We start from the raw sequence: 18,827 nt of genomic DNA, 5'->3' as shown, positions 1-18,827 counted from the left end.
CAGGAGCCATGCTTCAACAAGATTCAGCAGTTAGGGGTGCCTGGGTGGCTCAGTAGGTTAAAGCCTCTGCCTTTGGCTCAGGTCATGGTCTCAGGGTCCTGGGATCGAGCCCCGCATCAGGCTCTCTGCTCAGCAGGGAGTCTGCTTCCCCCTCTCTCTCTGCCTGCCTCTCTGCCTACTTGTGATCTCTGTCAAATAAATAAATAAAATCTTTAAAAAAAAAAAAAAAAAGGTTCAGCAGCTAGTTTTTGCCCCTACACCTGGATCCCAAAGACTTCAGGGCAGTTTTCTCTGCCCAGGCCCTGCAGAGGATGTGGGACAGGCCAGTTCCTAGCACCATGTAGTCCTGTGGTTCTGCTCTCAGGTCCCATGTGACCCCAGCCAGGTTCTTTTATTTGTCTCGAAGCAAAGGACACTGTACTGGTCACTGATGGCCAAAGACAGACCTCCAGGGTCAAGAAGAGGGAGTTCTTCACCCTGGAGCTCCCCCTTCATCAGTCCCAGTGGCCATTTGGAACTTGCCAGGAGGCCTGACCCAGAAGGACTGAACACCTCTGAACACCCCCTTACCAGTAGCATACACTGCTGAATATCATGGTGGCAAGGACACTGAAGGGGAGCACATGCAGCACATAGGCCAGCAGCATCTGCCACTTCTGGTACAAGCCGTCTTGGCTCTCCTGGTCGCTGACAGCTCGCAGCACAGGAACTGGAAACAGAAGGCAGGTTTCAGAATAGCCAGTCATGACACAGCTAAGGAAAGGAGGGCTAGCCCAAACTGAACTTGAGTTGTCAGGGCTGGGTGGTGGGAACCAGCTGGGACTTCCTAGTCATGGAAAGTAGGGACTGCTGTTGATAGAACTTTAAGTACTTCCCACCACAGAACTCTGCTCTACCTGAATTACAGGATGGTTGCATAAGCTGTCAAAGTTTATTTCTTTCTCTCTCAAGTCAATGGAGGGTTGTCACAAATTCAAGAATATGTGTGCAAAAGGGTCATGAATGACGTGAGGTAGTTTGTCCTCTTTTTGTGCCGGGTCTTGGCACAGAACATCAGGCAATTAGGCACTGCTGCTGGATTCTCACTGAGTTTGAAAATTAAGTGCTAACTGTGCTAAATTGGCTCCAAAAAGAATAGAATAATGCCAAGTTGACAGGTATCTGGGCCTCCAGGGCCTGTACATCCTAATGGCGAAGATAGGAATACCAGGAATGATCTTTTAAAAAAACCCTCCCAAACCCTGCCCCATCAGCAGCTCCTAACTTCACGTTTCTCTGGATCCTTAGACCCTCAGAGAGATCTACTTGGTGAACTAATTCACACTAAGATGTTAGTAACTCCGTACTTAATCCTTCCCCAGGGAGAGAATCTGGAGAGAGCCAAGTTTAGCTCAGTGAAATACCCTTATAATGGTGGAGTCTTGCAAGATGCCAGCTGGAGAGGAGAGATCATCAGGAAGAGGGGAAGTGCCCTCCCCGCCCCCAGGGGTGCACCTCCTGGGCATGGGCACTCACACAGATTGACAGCGTTCAGCATGCCTGTGTACGGGGTGGCACCCACAAACTGGTACAGGAGCCCCACGCGGTCCTGGACAGCACCCTTCAGCACATCGCTTGGCACCCGCAGAAGGTAGAAGATGAGGAACAAACCCATGATCAGATTCTGAACAAGACGCATCATCACCGCCAGCTTATTTCTCATTAAGTTCCTTGTCACTCTCCTGAAAGCCAAACAACCTCGCTTTAATTCTCTTTCTCTTATTGGTGGATGTCTAACCACCTAAAACGGGGTGAAGTTCTTACCTCAAGAGAACATCCAGTTTAGAGAGAGCTCCAGGAGAATCTTTGGTTTTGAAAGGAACCATTGGTAATGTTTTCATGTGTTTTGTTCTTTCAATATTCTCCAAGGTTTTGCGATAAATTGCTGATTCTTTGTAGGCAGATTCAATCATTTGAACTCTCTTGTAGGTTTCTATTTCCCGTTCTTTGCTTTGGGTATCCACTGATGTCAGGTCCACTAATTTTTTTTTCCCAAAAGAAATGACCCATGTGTTTTTAAATGCATATATATGCACAATGGCTGATAATGTATGTTTTATCATTGATTCAGGAGTACTAGCTAATACCTCATCCCATCAGAATAATACCTGATGATCATGCCCACCTGTAAAATCAGAATATTTTAAACCTATCAGTTAGGCCTTGAGGATCCAACTGGGGCTGTCTGGGAGAATTTAGAAGCTCAGCTGATTCTTCTCTGACAAAGCAGACATGCAGCGATTTAAGAGAGGTCCCCCGCCTCATTCTGATAGATCATCTGTGGCAAGTTATCTGATCCAGCCAAATTAACTCCTTAAAGAGTGAAATTACCAAAACAAAAGCAAGAATAAAATCCACTAGTGCTGTTGACATCTAGGCAGAAATCTGAGATGACAAAATTGAACATTCATCATGGGAAATGTGGGAAAAAAAAACTTACTATAAAAGTCAAAAGGGTTTGAATGTTCGGGACAAGGGTAACTGCAACCACTGAAGAAATCAAGCATTTCTGCTGGTGTCCCACAGAAAACCAGCTCTCCGTAGCTCAGAATGGCGATTTTATCAAAGAGCTGGTGGGAAGATCGATCGCATTAGTGTATATCAGGTCACCATATCCTTCTGGAGAATAAATTTCCAAGCAATCAGTCCCTATTGATCTCAGCCATGCATCGGGATTCTTACTGTGCCCACTGGAGACACACACAGTGTGTTCCTATTTTTTTAAATTCACGTTGCCAGTGTGCGTCGTGCTGCATCTGGCCTGGGCCCAGCATCACATCTGGAGTGGAAAAGAACTCCTGGACCTGGCCAGTGGTCCTAGGTTTGAGGGCCAGCCATGCTCCTGAGTGAGTGATCTTGGACCAGATGTTTGTTTAACCTCAGACCCTTGATTGAGTTTCACATCATTTCTAAGTCTCCCTCTTTTCTGTAAAGTGGCAGTACTGATACCCACGTCACAGGACTGTTGTGTGGACCAAATGAACTAGTGCGGAGAAAGTATTTGGTACATGGTAGGTGCCCTTCCCATATCAGGAGCTATTGGCCCCAAGGGCCCTGGTTGACGAGTACTAATCTCTACCTCATGATCCCCAGCTCAACACATACATCTACCCACCCTTGACGAGTTAAGCAGGAACAAGAGTCCCCCTCACCTGGAAGAGCTCAGAGCGTGGCTGATGGATGGTGACAATCACAATTCGGTCCCTGTGAGCCAGCTCTGCCAGGAGGAAAACAATCTGATTTGCTGTCATGCAGTCCAGGCCTGTGGTAGGCTCATCAAACAGCATGAACTCTGCAGGCAAGGAAGGGTCAGGTTTCTGAGTCACTGACAAGACTGGTCTCTGGACTCTAAACTCAGAATTTTGAATAGTTCCTTACTGAGGTATCTTACCCCATCCCATCTTAACCTATCCACACTGTGCACCGTGAGAAGTACCTACATGTAAATTGGCTTTCAGCCCGAGTCCAAATGAAGGAACCTTACTTCAGAGGACCCACCTCTCAGCTCCAGAGCACATCTTGGCCTTAATCATTAAAGGGTTCAGGGCAGCAACAAGATCAGGCCTCTCAAATGTACTATGGATTGTTTGGGCTCTGTCCAAAGGACCATGACAAAGAACAAGGGCTGATGAGTAGGCACCAAGTTGTTTTCAAAAGGCTAGCTAAGAGGAGGCTGGTTAAAAAGACATAACCTCAGGGCACCTGGGTGGCTCAGTCATTAAGTGTCTGCCTTTAGCTTGGGTCATGGTCCCAGGGTCCTGGAATCGAGTCCCACATCGGGCTGCCTGCTTGGCAGGAAGCCTGCTTCTCCCTCTCCCACTCCCCGCTTGTGTTCCCTCTCTCGCTGCGTCTCTCTCTAATAAATGAAAAAAATCTTAAAAAAAAAAAAAAGACATAACCTCACTTCATGTGAAGCACTTTCGAACATTGACAGGGTCTTTGCACAGCAAAAAACTGCCTGATAAAACAAAGTCTGAGCTGGGATAGGCATTTAGATTCTTTAGAGGGTTTAGCTGTGGCTATCTACCCAGAAAGTGAGAAGGGCTCTTAAATACGTCTCTCTTGGGGCGCCTGGGTGGCTCAGTGGGTTAAAGCCTCTGCCTTTGGCTCAGGTCATGATCTCGGGGTCCTGGGATCCTGGGATCATCAGGTTCTCTGCTCAGCAGGGAGCCTGCTTCCTCCTTTCTCTCTCTGCCTGCCTCTCTGCCTACTTGTGATCTCTGTCAAATAAATAAATAAAATCTTTAAAAAAAAAAAAAGAACATCTCTCTTCTTTGCCTTCTAGTGACCAACCACCATCTGAAGAGCAGGCAGTCTTAGTGGGCCCCTGTGGAGTATCCAGGTGCAGCATGTCCTCTTCCAAGTGCTTATAAGAGCTGAGAGTTCCCCAGTAATGAGGAAAATGACCAAACCCAGCAGGAAAGGCAGGTGACTGGCTACTCCATCTTGATAGCTCCTCCCTCCAAAATACACACTTTTTTGTGTATCATTCAAAGTCCTGCTTTAATTCCTGCCATTTCCTATGTTCTTTTAGGCACACCAAAACTCACTGACTTTCTATAGCCGCCACCCCCCCACCCAGTGCTGCTACTCTAATAACAATGGATAGGCCAGAGTCCTGTGCTCATGGAAGACCCTAAATGAACATTAAAACACAAATGCAGTGCTTCTAAGTCCAAGAGCTGTTTTGTACTTGGATAGAATAACATCAAGAACTATGTAGTATTTCCATTCCGTATGTTGCCTCTTTGTTTTGTTGACTATTTCCTTTGCTGTGCAGAAGCTTTTGATCTTGATGAAGTCCCAAAAGTTCATTTTCGCTTTTGTTTCCTTTGCCTTTGGAGACATGTCTTGAAAGAGGCTGCTGTGGCTGATGTCAAAGAGGTTACTGCCTATATTCTCTTCTAAGATTTTGATAGATTCCTGCCTCACATTGAGGTCTTTTATCCATTTCAAGTTTATCTTCGTGTATGGTGTAAGAGAATGGTCGAGTTTCATTCTTCAACACATAGCTGTCCAATTTTCCCAGCACCATTTATTGAAGATACTGTCTTTTTTTCCCACTGTGTATTTTTTCCTGCTTTGTCGAAGATTATTTGACCGCAGGGTTGAGGGTCCGTATCTGGGCTCTCTATTCTGTTCCACCAGTCTATGTGTCTGTTTTTGTGCCAGTACCATGCTGTCTTGGTGATCACAGCTTTGTAGTAAAGAAGAAGATATTCACAAATGACACTACAGACAAAGGGCTGATATCCAAGTTCTATAAAGAACTCCTCAAACTCAATACACACAAAACAGATAATCATGTCAAAAAATGGGCAGAAGAGGGGTGCCTGGGTGGCTCAGTGGGTAGGGCCCCTGCCTTCAGCCTAGGTCATGATCCCAGGGTCCTGGGATTGAGCCCCACATTGGGCTCTCTGCTCGGCAGGGAGCCTGCTTCCCCCTCTCTCTGCCTGGTTCTCTGCCTACTTGTGATCTCTTTCTGTCAAATAAATAAATAAAATCTTTAAAAAAAGTGGGCAGAAGATATGAACAGACACTTCTCCAAAGAAGACATACAAATAGCTAACAGACACATGAAAAAATGCTCATCATCATTAGCCATCAGGGAGATTCAAATCAAAATCAAATCATTAACCATCAGGGAGATTCAAATTGAGATATTACCTTACACCAGTTAGAATGGCCAATATTAACAAGACAGTAAATAATAAGTGTTGGAGAGGATGTGGAGAAAGGGGAACCCTCTCACACTGTTGGTGGGAATGCAAGTTGGTATAGCCACTTTGGAAAACAGTGTGGAGATCCCCTAAGAAACTAAAAATAGAGCTACCCAATGACCCTGCAATTGCACTGCTGGGTATTTACCCCAAAGATACAGATGTAGTGAAAAGAAGGGCCACCTGTACCCCAATGTTCATAGCAGCAATGGCCATAGTTGCCAAACTGTGGAAAGTACCAAGATGCCCCTCAACGGACGAATGGATAAAGAAGATATGGTCCATATACACTACGGAGTATTATGCCTCCATCAGAAAGGATGAATACCCAGCTTTTGTATCAGCATGGACAGGACTAGAAAAGGTTATGCTGAGTGAAATAAGTCAAGCAGAGAGAGTCAATTATCATATGGTTTCACTTACTTGTAGAGCATAAGGAATAACATGGAAGACATCAGGAGATGGAGAGGAGAAGTGAGTTGAGGGAAGTCGGAGGGGGAGACAAACCATGAGACACTGTGGACTCCGAGAAACAAACTGAGGGTTTTGGAAAGGGGGGTGGGGAGATGAGCCTGGTAGTAAGTATTACGGAGGGCACATATTGCATGGAGCACTGGATGTGGTGCATAAACAATGAATTTTGGAAGACTGGAAAAAATTAAATTAAAAAAAAAAAAGAACTATGTAGTATTTCCAAAGAAACTGGATCCCCAGTCTGAAGAACTTCAGTGATGTCAGTTCCACACAAACCCCTTTCCAAATGGAGACTGCAAAAAAAGGACTGAAAATGTCTGCAGATCCATGGAAGACGCCCAGGCAGCACCTAGTAGCAGTTCTGGTTCCCACTTACTGGGATCCTGGAGGAGCTGGGCTGCGATGGAGACCCGGCGCCGCTCGCCATTGGAAATCCCCCCAAGGTTGCAGCTGCCAATCAGTCGATCTGCCACGTGGCTCAGACTCAGCTCCACCATAACTGCGTCCACCTGCAGGAGACACAAGTCCAGGAAGGCTGGTCACTGCTGGGCTACTGCTCCAATTCATGGAGTTCTGATGGCACGGGAGAGGCAACATACTTCCCTTGAGTGCTCAGGCCACTTTCAGACTTACCACACCCTAGGGAAAACATGTCTATTATGATAAAATCCAATTTGGTCTAAGTCATAATATAGTACATGTGTCAGGTTAAAATAAATTAATACAACTGTTTTTCAAAAGTCTCTAGAGCAGCAAAAACTGTATTTGTTTCAGGGAAATTCACCAGGAAACAAGGAGAGGTCACTGGACTCATATTTTCAGATGCTGCATTAAGTCCAGCATACAGAAAAATCCCCTAAAGGCATAGGTACAATGCAGTTTTTTTTAATGTTTGGTTTTTGAAATTTTATTGTGTTTTTTTTTTAAGATTTTATTTATTTATTTGACAGAGATCACAAGTAGGCAGAGACAGGCAGAGAGAGAGAAGGGGAAGAAGCAGGCTCTCCGCTGAGCAGAGAGCCTGATGTGGGGATCGATCCCAGGACCCCGGGATCATGACCTGAGCCAAAGGCAGAGGCTTTAACCCACTGAGCCATCCAGGCACCCCTGAAATTTTATTGTGTTTTATATGTGTTAAAAAAAAAAAAAAAAGTCCTGATTTGGTTTGAACGAAACTTGGCTACCTTATGTAACCCAAATAAGTTCTGGAGTCCTATGTGGTCCAATCTCAGTGTGATTTTGCATCAAATATAATCCAACTACCAAAAGTAATTAAAAATGCCAATATTTATTTGACTCTCTTTAAAAACTTTCCAGGGGACCCAGTTTATAACCTGCAGCCGCACTTAATATCCTGTCCCCCAGTTCTCCTCACTCTATTTATCTTGGACTCTGCCATACCCTGAAACCATCTCCTTAGTCCTCCTCAACTCCCCACAACAATAACAACTGGAAAAGTTCTTGACTGACTTTCTAATCAAGGAAGCTGGGCTTTCCTTTCCTGTCCTTCTTTCCTTCCTCAGCTTAGCCCATCTCCAGAGACCCTTTCAAAATCTCTACTTCTGGCCCTGGGGCTGATTACCCCTATCTGCATAGGGCCCTGGGGAAAGCAGCTAGAAACAGACTGAAAATACTTATATATATGGTAATGAGTTTGATTCCCATATACCTCTAATGAGATTGTGTTACTTTTATAATGAAAAAAGAAACAAAACACTGCATTAAAAAAATAACAACAAATAGGCTGGAGTAAAAGAGGGGATGATTTGTGGGACAAAGTTCCAGTGGAGCCAGGGGGTGGGATCAGCAGCATGGGGGAAAGGTTTGACCAAAAGAAGGAACACATCTGAAATAAACCCAAAGGAATAACAAGGTTAAAATGCATAAATAAACCAGTATGATTTATTCTGGAAAAAAGAAGGTCCTCCTCTTACCATCAGAATTGAAGGATTCTGGAATTGAGTTTTGCTTGGCATAGCCAGGGTGAGGCGCTGGCAGATTCCTGAGCATCCCTTTCGTCTGCTCTGCAACTCCAAGAAAGGAGTAAAGCTTGCCCCTCCCGGCTCAGAAGGGATGGACATGTATTTAACCTGTTTCACAGGACCCAAAGACTTTACCATGTTTAGCAAACACTGGGAAACTACCGGGGATGGAATGCACAGTGTCTTAGAAGGAACCCTTGGGATCATTGGGATGCACTGGGATCATCAACCTCTACGCTGTATGTTCTCAGATAAAACTGACTCATTCCTCACATCAACTCCAAGAGAGACACATTATTATCTATTTATTATAGAGGAGAAGACAGATCCTCAGAGAGGTGCATAACTTGCCCAAGGTCAAACTATTAGCAAGTGGCAGAGCTGGAACTGAGAGACCTGTCTGTGTTCTCTCAAGTGGTCCATGAAGCTCAAGGATTAGCCAACAGTCCAGCAGACACAGCCTGCCCATGTCAAGCACAGCTTTACGTTCAGGTTCCTCAGAGGAGAGGTCTGCTGTGCTGTCTTCTATTATCACCACCACTTCCTTCTCACTAAATTACTTTATCAGGATTTTGTACCCTAAGGACTAGATTTTCTCAGAAAGTACTTTCAAGCAGAGAGAACTTTCGCAGGACTTTTAGGGACAGCCAGTGCCAGAGGAACATTTACCAGAGGGATTTTTTTTTTTTTTTTTTTTTGATTTGAGAGAAAGAGCACAAGCAAGGGAGTGGCAGAGGGAAAGGGAGAAGCAGGGTCCCTGCTGAGCAGGGAGCTCGATTTGGGGCTGGATCCCAGGACCCTGAAATCATGACCTGAGCTGAAGGCAGATGCTTAACTGACTGAGCCACCCAGGCACCCTCAGGGGGAAAATTTTTTTGCCATCAATCGATTTCAAGGCATCCGTGAATTTTCTGAATATTTATGTGAGCATGAGCATTTTCTGGAGAAGAGCTCAGTGGCGTTCTTAGATTCATTCTCTCAGTGGGATATGTGATATAAGTGGATCACCAACTCAGAAGAATCTGTTTATGATGGCATTCCTGCCACCTAAATACAAATAGGATCTTCTCCTGCCCCTTTTAGAGACAGAAATACTAAAGCAAGCAGAGAGAAAGTCTGCAGATGGACTTCTCTGTCACTTACAGTCACGGCTACTGTGAACATGCCTGTGCTACAGTGTGGGCTGAAGTCAACCTCCATCTTCTCTCATCACAATGGGGTTCAGGAGATCCCGGAGCTCAGGGGGACATGATGGGAGCTAGAGGGCCTGGGTTCACATTCCAGCTCTGCCCTTCCCAACTGTCTGATCTTAATCTTGTGTGTCAGAAGATATGCCTCCCACATAGGGTTGATGCCAGGATACGGTGAAATACTGTGTGTGAGCAAAACCTGACTGATGCCAGCCAACTAGGAGAGTTCAGAGTACACACACACCTTGTTTCATTGCACTTTACTGCATTCACAGATAATGCATTCTCTACAAACTGATGGTTTGTGCCAACCCTGTACCCAACAAGTCGACTCACACCATTTTTTCAATAGCATTTTCTCACTTCATGTCTGTGTCAGTATTTTTAAATTAAGGTAAGTATATTGTGTTTTGGGGCACCTGGGTGGCTCAGTGGGTTAAGCCTCTGCCTTTGGCTCAAGTCATGATCTCAGGGTCCTGGGATCAAGCCCCGCATCGGGCTCTCTGCTCAGCGGGGAGCCAGCTTCCCCCTCTTTCTCTGCCTGCTGCTCTGCCTATCTGTGATCTCTGTCAAATAAATATATAAAAATATTTAAAGAAAAAATATTTTTAAAAGTATATTGAGTTTCTTTTAGACATAATGTTACTGTACACCTCACAGACTGGTGTATTAGTATAAATGTAACTTATACGCACTGGGAAACCAAAAAACTCACTGGACTCTATTTTGATATTTGCTTTGTTGCAGTGGTCTGGAACCAAACCTGTAGTATCTCTGAGGTATGCCTGTATAACCCAGTTGAATGGTAAGGGCCTTGCAATGCCTTCCGAGCACTCTACAGTAACCTCCAGGAAGGAAGGAGAGCTAGGCGTCCTGTGAGGCCGATGGTCCTTCTTGAGGGCCACACTCCTTGCTAAGACTCCTCTGGAATAAAAGCTATCCTTCAGCACTGTCTAGGACTCTCAAACAGAAGAATGCCCTTTACTCACCTGGGCATTATATCAAACAAATCTTCTGGTACTTGGGACACAGCTTAGACCTAATTTCACTCTCCAAGCCCTGTCTGAAAGTCCAGTGCCAAGGACAGATTGAGCAAGTCCGTGGTGATAGACGCTGCAATGCCTGATAAAAATGGTGTACCCTCAGCTGATATGGAGGACTTCCTTGGAGCCTCAATGGCATTAAAGAAGGCCAGCCCTAGACCTGAACTGCAGATATAATTTGTGTGCCCATGTGGAGCCTCACTGTGGCTTCACTGAAGCCTCTGAGGCTGATGTTGCTGGTCTCCTCTGGTGACTCTGAGGGTTCCCCAGGGAACTGTACCTGCTTTGGAAGTGGCACATCTCTGTATCCTTAGTTCCCTGTTTCCAGTCCAGACAGAAATGAGGCAACAATTCCAGGTAAGGTCCCCACAGGCTTACCTATGACTACTTCCAAATTAGATACATTTAAAGCAATAGACTGAAACGTCAAAAGAGGAGACAAGTCAATAGTTCCTTCCTTCGTTAACTTAATCTAGTTTGGATGACACACATTCAAAAGGCCTCAAAGAAAGTTGAGAAAAATCTCAACAGGACAAAGTACAGTGAGGAAAACAACCATTATTATTCAAAAACAGAGCTCCTAAAACAACACCATCTAATAGAAATATAATGTAAGCCACACACAGAATTTAAATATTTTAGTAGCCACATTTTAGAAAGAAACAAGTGAAATTTATTTTAATATATTTAACCTGGTGCAGCCAAAATACTACCATTTCAAACTTGTTAACCAATATTTTAAAAATTAATAAGATATTTCATGTTCTGTTTTTTCAGACTAAGTTTCTAAAATTCTGTGTGTACTTCCCATTCATAGCACATCTCAGTTAGGCCTGGCCACGTGTCAAGTGCTCAAAGCCACAGGTGACCAGTGGCTGCCATACTGGACAACACAGGTCTAGACTAAAGGGATGAAGACTGAAGGGGAGAAATGGGCAAGTAGAGGGAAGCAGGGGTGTGAAGCCCCTGCAGGCTGACCCCTACGAGGGCCGCAGGAGGCCAGGGGCTACCCACCTTCCTCTGGAAAAACTCCGGGGAGCCGTGGCGCACAGCCAGCAGCGCGGCATAGCGCAGAGTCTCCCGCACGGTCAGGTTGCTCAGCAGTGTGTCACTCTGCGAGAGAGAGGGAGGCGGGAAGCATCAGCATGGCCGAGACCGGGCTGAGACCGGGCTGCAGGTGGCTGTGGTGGGGTCCCCAGGAAGCGCCCACCTGCCGGACGTAGGAGAAGCAGTCCTGGAACTGCTCCCTGCGCAGTGGCTGGCCGTTAACAAACACCTCCCCGAGGAAGGTCCCCGTGCGCCGCAGCCTCCCAGACATGGCATCCAGCAGCGTGGTTTTCCCTGAGCCTGTGAGACAAGAAAAGAAGGCCAGAGAGGGCTCCCTCCATGAGGCATTGCTGGGCTGTCCCTGGACTCTCAGTGTACCCTTTGTCTAGCACCAACTTGCTCTCTCCTAACCCCCCTGGGTCAAACTCTAATGGTACCAATGAGTCTTTCCAGCTTGTCTCCTGAGTCAGAGAGGGACAAGCCATTTCTTTCATCCCAGTCGGGACTGGAGGAACTTTGTCTGCCTGTTTATGGGTTTTTACAGCTGTTTTGAGTTGAAAAAGAAAATATAGGATCAGAATAAAAAGAAAACGTAGGCAGTTTCTTTCCCCTGGTTTGGTTTTTCTTGGGTTAGAAATTAGGTGATACCATTAGGATAAGGCACCAGCCAGCCCCTTCTGTTCACAGTGGACACAAACCTACATGAGCCCAGAGTCAACAGAGACAGGAACCGGCATTGGCAGGCTACTAAGAAGTTAAATTAACAGAGGAAATAGGCAGAAGGTTCTGAACTGTCTGAAAAGATAGCAAGAGAATTCTACCAAGGATATGATGACTTGAGCAAAACGAAGAGAAGATCTTTTGTTCAAATATTATAAAGAAACTGCCTCTTGCCATGAGGGGTACAAAGATGAAGCCAAGCTCCTACAGCAGTGGTTTTCTTATCTAACCCATTGCTGACCAAGCTCAGGGTTAGCTCCAGCATCTTCAACAGTGAGGGAAGAGAGGAGAGGGACTGTAAAGAAATGAAATGTGGTATCATTCGAGCTGTCTTTTAAAACATGTTCTGAAACTTCCTGGTCATGATCCTAGGCCTTGTATGTGGTTCTAAATAAAATCTTCCTTGCCTTCCATTTTTGGGATCCAATCTCCACTCTGACAAAACGTCCAAATGTCCTGAAGCCTGGATCCCATCAAAACTGACCTCGCTGAGGTCATCAAGGTTGCTTCCTTGTTGCTACAAGGAAGGTGGGCACCTTCCTGTGTGCTGACCTCTCAGCAGCATTTATACCATTGCTTGCCTTTCTCTTTAAAACTCTGTCTTCTAGCTTTGATGCTACTTCATCCTCTTGGTTTTATCCCTCTGGTCTGGCTGCTTCTTCCCAGCATCCTCTGGGTAACACTCAGGGTTCTTTCTTAGGCCTTCTGGTCTTCTCATGTGACACATTCTCACTGAGCAACAGCGAGCACCAACTTGCTAGCCAGCATGCAAGGGAGGCACCTTAGAGGTAGATTCTCCAGCCCTGCTCAAGCCTTCAGATGACTACAACCCAGCAGACTTCTACTACCTCAAGAGATACCCCAGACAGAACTATCCAACAATGTCACTTCCAAATTTCTGACTTAGAAATCCTGAGAGATAATAATGATTTTTATTGTTTTAAGCCACTTAGTTCTGGGATACTTTTGGCATAGACATGAATGGCTGGGGGCGCCTGGGTGGGGCCATCAGTCAAGTGTCTGACTCTTGATTTTTGGCTCAGGTCGTGATCTCAGGGTTGTGAAATCAAGCTGTGCATTGGGCTTGTGCTCCACACACAATCTTCTTGTCCCTCTCCCTCTGATCCTCTCCCCACTGTGCACGCTCTCTCGCTCTCTACAATAAATAAAACCTTAAAAAAGAAAGGTCTCTTTTTGTAAGAAATTTCAACTATTCATTAACTCATTAATGAAAGGACCAGCAGAGTGAAAAAGTTCATTCAAAAAAGAATATAAGGAGAAAAAGGATACAAGAAACTAACATGTATAATCTGTGGAAAACAACAGGTCAAAAATATGATGCAAAGTTAGACATGCAAATAGTTAATGCCCTAGAGTATGACACAAAAGGTACAGGTAATGAAAGAAAAATAGACAAATTGGGCTTCATGGAAGTTTTAAAATTTTGTGCCTCAAAAGACACTATCCCCAGGGATGCCTGGCTGGCTTGGTTAGAGAAGTGTGTTACTCTTGATCTTGGGGTCATGAATTTGAGCCCCACGCTGGGTGTAGAGATTACTTAAATAAATAAACTTATAAAAAGAAAAGGGACACTGTCCCCAGTATAAAAAGACAACACACAGGATGCGGGTGGAAATACTTGCAAAACACATATCTGGTATTAATTAATATCAGATTAATATCTGAATGTAGAGAGAGCTTCTAAAATTCAGCAACAACCAAAAAAACCCCAATCAACCCAATTCAAGATTGGTTGAAGAACTTAAACAGACATTTCTCCAAAGAAGATATATGAATAGCCAATAAGCACATAAATCACTCACTAAGCTTTAGGGAACTGCAAATTAAAACTGGAATGAGGGCACCTGGGTGGCTCAGTCTGTTAAGTGTCTGCATTCAGCTCAGTTCATGATCCCAGGATCCTGGGATGGAGCCCTGTATTGGGCTCCCTGCTCAGTGGGGAGTCTGCCCTCTGCCTGCCCCTCTCATGCATGTGCATTTTCCCTCAAAAATAAATAAAATCTAAAAAAGGAAGACAAAACTGCACGAGATACTACCTTGCACCCTTTAAGATGGCTACTATCAAAAAATTGGAAAATAACAAGTGTTGGCAAGGATGCAGAGAAGTTGGAATTCTTACACACTGTTGATGGGAATATAACATGGTATAGCCACTGTGAAAAACAGTATAGAGGTTCCTCAAAAACTTAAAAACAGAATTACTATATGACCCAGCAATTCCACTTCTTGGTATATCCACTAAAGAACTGAAAACAAGCTTTCAAACAGGTATTTGTTCACCCATCTTCATTTCATTATTCACAATAGGTAAAATGTGGAAGCAACTTAGGTGTCCATTAATGGAGAACAGATAAGCAAATATGGTACATATATCAATGGAATATCTATTCATTCCGCTTTAAAAGGAAAGGAAATTCTGACATAGACTACAACATGGATGAACCCTGAGGTCATTATGGTAAGTGAAATAAGCCAGGTACAAAAAGACAAATACAATATGATTCCACTTATATGAGATAGTTAGTAGTCAAAATCATAGAGACAGAAAGTATAATGGTGAGGCAAGAGGAAAGGGGACTTATTGCTTAATGAGTGTAGAGTTTCAATTTTACAAGATGAAGAGCTAAGGGGATGGATGGTGGAGAGGGTTGCACAACAACGTGAATGTATTTAACACCACTGACCTGTACACTTAAAAACAGTTAAGATGGTAAGTTTGATGTGTATTCTACCACAATAAAAAAAGAAAAAAGAAAACAAAAGGTTAATGCCCTAAAGGGTAATAAAACCATGACCTTTGGGGTTATCTTCCCTGAAAGGACAGAAATTGTAACTAAATAGTCCTCTGCAAGGGAGAAAGCAGCCCAGAGTCTAGGTCCCAACTGATAGTAAATATTGAGTTAAATATAGTTACCCTCCCCTGGAGTGTTGGGTGACCCTAGACAGACTTGCATGACACCATTTTGTCAGGTACCTAAGTCTTTTACCTCACTGATAAAGATTTCAGAAATAGTCTTGTGTTAGGTAGGACACCAATGAAATCATCATTTTTGTGAAACACTAATAGTAATTCATAGAATTGATTTGTTTACTCAATGATTCAACAAATATTTACTAAGTACCTTCTATGTGGCCAGCCCTGTTCTAGCTGTTTTTTTAGCCCTGTTCTAGTTTTTTTTCCCTACTACAGCGGGAAAAAAAAACAAAAACAACAAAAAAACAAAGACAAAGCTCCCCCCACAGAGGGAACTTGCAGTCTACTGTGAATCCATGGTCAGTATCCAAAATGATAGATGTTGTCATAAAGCCATGATTAGGCATCATAAGAAACCAGCCCAAGAGCTCCCAAATCAAGGCCTCTAACCCACTTCCTAAGATGGGCATGAAGCATGACACTGGCTTGTGGGACACCATTCTGAGAAAGTGAGTTCATTCTTTTTTTTTTTTTTTTTTTTTTTTTTTTTTAATTTTTTTTTTTTTTAATTTATTTATTTGTTAGAGAGAGAGCGAGCGAGCACAGGCAGACAGAGTGGTAGGCAGAGGCAGAGGGAGAAGCAGGCTCCCTGCGGAGCAAGGAGCCCGATGTGGGACTCGATCCCAGGACGCTGGGATCATGACCTGAGCCGAAGGCAGCTGCTTAACCAACTGAGCCACCCAGGCGTCCCAAGTGAGTTCATTCTTTGTTGTGTGCAATAATACCATTCTAATCCTACAGAACGCAACAAACAAATCACAGGAATAACTCAGCTTTTCTCCTTCTTAAAGGAAAATTAGAATGGCCCTGGATATTATGGTACATATATATATATTAGAAATGGTTTGGGGGCATCTGGGTGGCTCAGTCAGTTAAATATCCAACCTGTGGGTTTGGCTCAAATCACGATCTCAGGGTCATTGAGACTGAGGGTCATGTTGGGCTCCAAGCTCAGCAGGAAGTCTGCTTGAGATTCTCACCCTCTGCCCTTCTCCCACCCCCAATAAAAATTAAAAAAAAAAAAAAAGGTTAAAAACTAGAAATAGGAACAGGCAGGAAATCTCAGCAAAGTATAACAGTTTTGGTCAAAGAATTCCTTCCCACTTAATCTTAATGTTACTACTGTCACCCAGTTTTCACCTGCTATAGCAGGGGAAAGGCTATGGATTTAACTCTCCAGGTCAAACGAGGCTGTCCATGCTTGACTTTTGTCACAGACTTGTGTTACCCACTGATAGTCAAGAGAATAAGGCAAGTGGGTAATGCCAGTAAATGTCAACAATATCAATGCAAGCAAGAACTCAATCAGAAAGCACCTCTGAAGGCAATTTGTAAGAATCTTTCATCCTTAAATTGTGCAGGATAACCTAGAGCAGTGGACCCAGTGGTGTCCACACAGAGCCCCTCATCAGACTCAATGCACCCATCCTCCAGCTGCTGAGGAGTCACAGCTGTGACGCCCATGGGGCACTGCCCTCTGACACAAGGGGCTGCCTCTCTGGAGGCTAGACCCTCCCAGGACAATGACTGGCTGATGCAGGGACACAAAGACAAACTGTAATTCAGTCTCAACTGTAGATATCCCAGGAAAGAGGAGAAGATGGGAAATGGTCAGATGGCCTCATGGAGTCTGTAATACTTAGTTCCTTAAAAACAAAAAGGATCTGAAAAATAAATAAATAAAAAACAAACAAACAAAAACCAAAATGATCTGAAGCAATTATGGTATAATGTTAAGATCTGACAAAGCCCTACAGGGTATTTTAACTAAGTTGAATGTATATATATATTTTTTTTAAGATTTTTTATTTATTTGAGAGCAAGAGTGAGAGAGCACAAGCAGGATGAGGGGGCAGAGGGAGAAGCAGGCTCTCCACTGAGCAGAGAGCCGGATTTGGGACTCGATCCCAAGACCCTGGGATCATGACCTGAACTGGTCAGACACTTAACCAACTGAGCCACCCAGGTGCCCCTAAGTTGAATTCAAATAAAAAAATTTTTAAGAAGATTTGATAAAACCAGATATTAATATATAAACATTCTTTACATTATTTCTGATTCTTGCCTATTGGAAATACATAATTTTTTTTTTTTAAATAATGAATATGGGACTAAATGGGCATGCAACCTTGTGGCTTACTTAATTCCTTGTCCTACCTCTTGGCAGAGTAGAGATCAGGGGAATTGTGTTTACTGAGCAACCCTACATGCCAGGCACCATGCTGAGTACTTTCTATATTGAAATAGGAATTAACTGACATGTTAGGCAGGACTTTATTCTTTTCCAAGGATCTCTCTAAAGGCTTCACATTAGTTCCAGATTCCATTCAGGAAAACATGCCATTTGGTTTCATTCTAGTATCAAACTTTTAGCTTTCTTGCTATAACTTACACCTATTTCCTTAATGTTCAAAGCAAGCAAAAGCCTTTTCTGAATGCTCATTGAGGATGTAAATTTAAAGAACTCCTTCCCAAGCTTACCTGAGCTCCCTAAGATGCACAGGATCTGCCCGCTCTCGACGTACAAGGAGACATCTTTGAGGATCTGCCTGTCCCACCGCTGCCGGCAAGATGTGAAGTCCCACCAGGGCCCAGCTTGGTGGCTTTAAAGGGAAGGGAGTGTGGGGCTCCAGAAGGGACCAGAACCTTGTCCCCCCAGCACTGATCCCAGCTGTCTCTGGACAGGTTCCTAAATATGGTTGGGGCTCAGCGTTCTTCTCTGCAGACACTGGCAGATAGTGACCAAGAATTATCATCTATGTAAAGCCCCTGTCCAGGAGCTGCTCTGAATGCCAGCTCTCTGGCAGTGTGGGAGGTAAAATATACAGGACATGGTTTATTTCTTCAGTTGACCATGCATTCCTTCGCCAGGCTTCATTACACTCTGTGCTGCCCCAAGCCCTCTCCATCCCCAATGCACAACTGTATACAAAGAGGACACAACAGGAAGGGATTAAGGGGCACTTAAGCAGAGCACAGCTGCCTCACTAGCATAGCTTCCAGGACTTCCCATGGGCAAGAGGAGGACCGTTCGCCACTGTTCCTCATTTACTACTGGCAGCCCTTTCCCTCCCTTCTCTCCACCCTGATCCGCTAAGGAGGGAGCCCAGAGCCTCCACACATGGCCCTCATTAGTGAGAAAAGCCAGCAGAGACCCACCTACCTCGGATCACCGCCACAACTCAAACAAAGCCCAGCTTCAAGTTCCCAGTAGGCAAAAGAGGCATGGCCTTACCTGACATGGTAGGAGACATGGAGAATGCCCAGGCTGTGTCGAGGCTTTGAAGCAGCTACGGGAACCTCCTCTGGGGAGTTCTGGGAGTCTCTGTTTACTTGGTTCCCCAAGGACCCCATAGGGGTCAAAGATGGGAATTCATTCATGGCCAAGAGACAGCAGAAACAGGCATATTTTGGAGTGGCCTGACTCTCCCTGGAGAAGCCTCAGTAAAGGAGCCAGGAGCACACTGCCCCCGCCTGCTCCTCACCGTGCTCTGGAATCCCTCCCCAGACCTTCCCAACAGCGGGACTGGAGTTTGGCCACAGATGCCATTATCTGATGTACCTTTACCCAGAGTGTGTGTGCTATCTTGGCAGTGGGCAGAACGCACAGCCTGTGT

At 44.6% G+C, this 18,827-nt stretch overlaps 2 protein-coding genes across 3 annotated transcripts in view; one reads left to right on the top strand and one right to left on the bottom strand.

Moving 5' to 3' along the window:
• Window positions 1–10,218, top strand: part of DYNC2LI1 (dynein cytoplasmic 2 light intermediate chain 1) — a 72,350-nt gene extending 62,132 nt beyond the window's left edge. The window contains exon 14 of the mRNA XM_080812727.1: window positions 10,153–10,218. The gene's annotated coding sequence lies outside the window, so the exon portion shown is untranslated. The remainder of the gene's footprint in view (window positions 1–10,152) is intronic.
• Window positions 1–18,770, bottom strand: part of ABCG5 (ATP binding cassette subfamily G member 5) — a 27,960-nt gene extending 9,190 nt beyond the window's left edge. The window contains exons 1-10 of one of the 2 annotated variants that reach the window (XM_080812723.1): window positions 18,446–18,770; window positions 17,692–17,813; window positions 11,659–11,795; window positions 11,463–11,561; window positions 6,610–6,742; window positions 3,192–3,331; window positions 2,480–2,609; window positions 1,804–2,017; window positions 1,516–1,721; window positions 571–709 (exon numbers count right to left, since the gene is read on the bottom strand). In XM_080812723.1, coding sequence (XP_080668849.1) covers window positions 571–709; window positions 1,516–1,721; window positions 1,804–2,017; window positions 2,480–2,609; window positions 3,192–3,331; window positions 6,610–6,742; window positions 11,463–11,561; window positions 11,659–11,795; window positions 17,692–17,813; window positions 18,446–18,591 — 1,466 coding nt within the window. In that variant the 5' untranslated portion in view covers window positions 18,592–18,770. The remainder of the gene's footprint in view (window positions 1–570; window positions 710–1,515; window positions 1,722–1,803; window positions 2,018–2,479; window positions 2,610–3,191; window positions 3,332–6,609; window positions 6,743–11,462; window positions 11,562–11,658; window positions 11,796–17,691; window positions 17,814–18,445) is intronic. The other variant, XM_080812724.1, reaches the window with a different exon arrangement.
• Between the last annotated feature and the right edge of the window lie 57 nt (window positions 18,771–18,827).

The sequence above is a fragment of the Martes martes genome (genome assembly GCF_963455335.1).
Source record: "Martes martes genome assembly, chromosome: 9".
Taxonomy (NCBI): Eukaryota; Metazoa; Chordata; class Mammalia; order Carnivora; family Mustelidae; genus Martes; species Martes martes.
The sequence above is the reverse complement of the archived record's forward strand: the minus strand, read 5'-3'. Positions and strand labels throughout refer to the sequence as shown.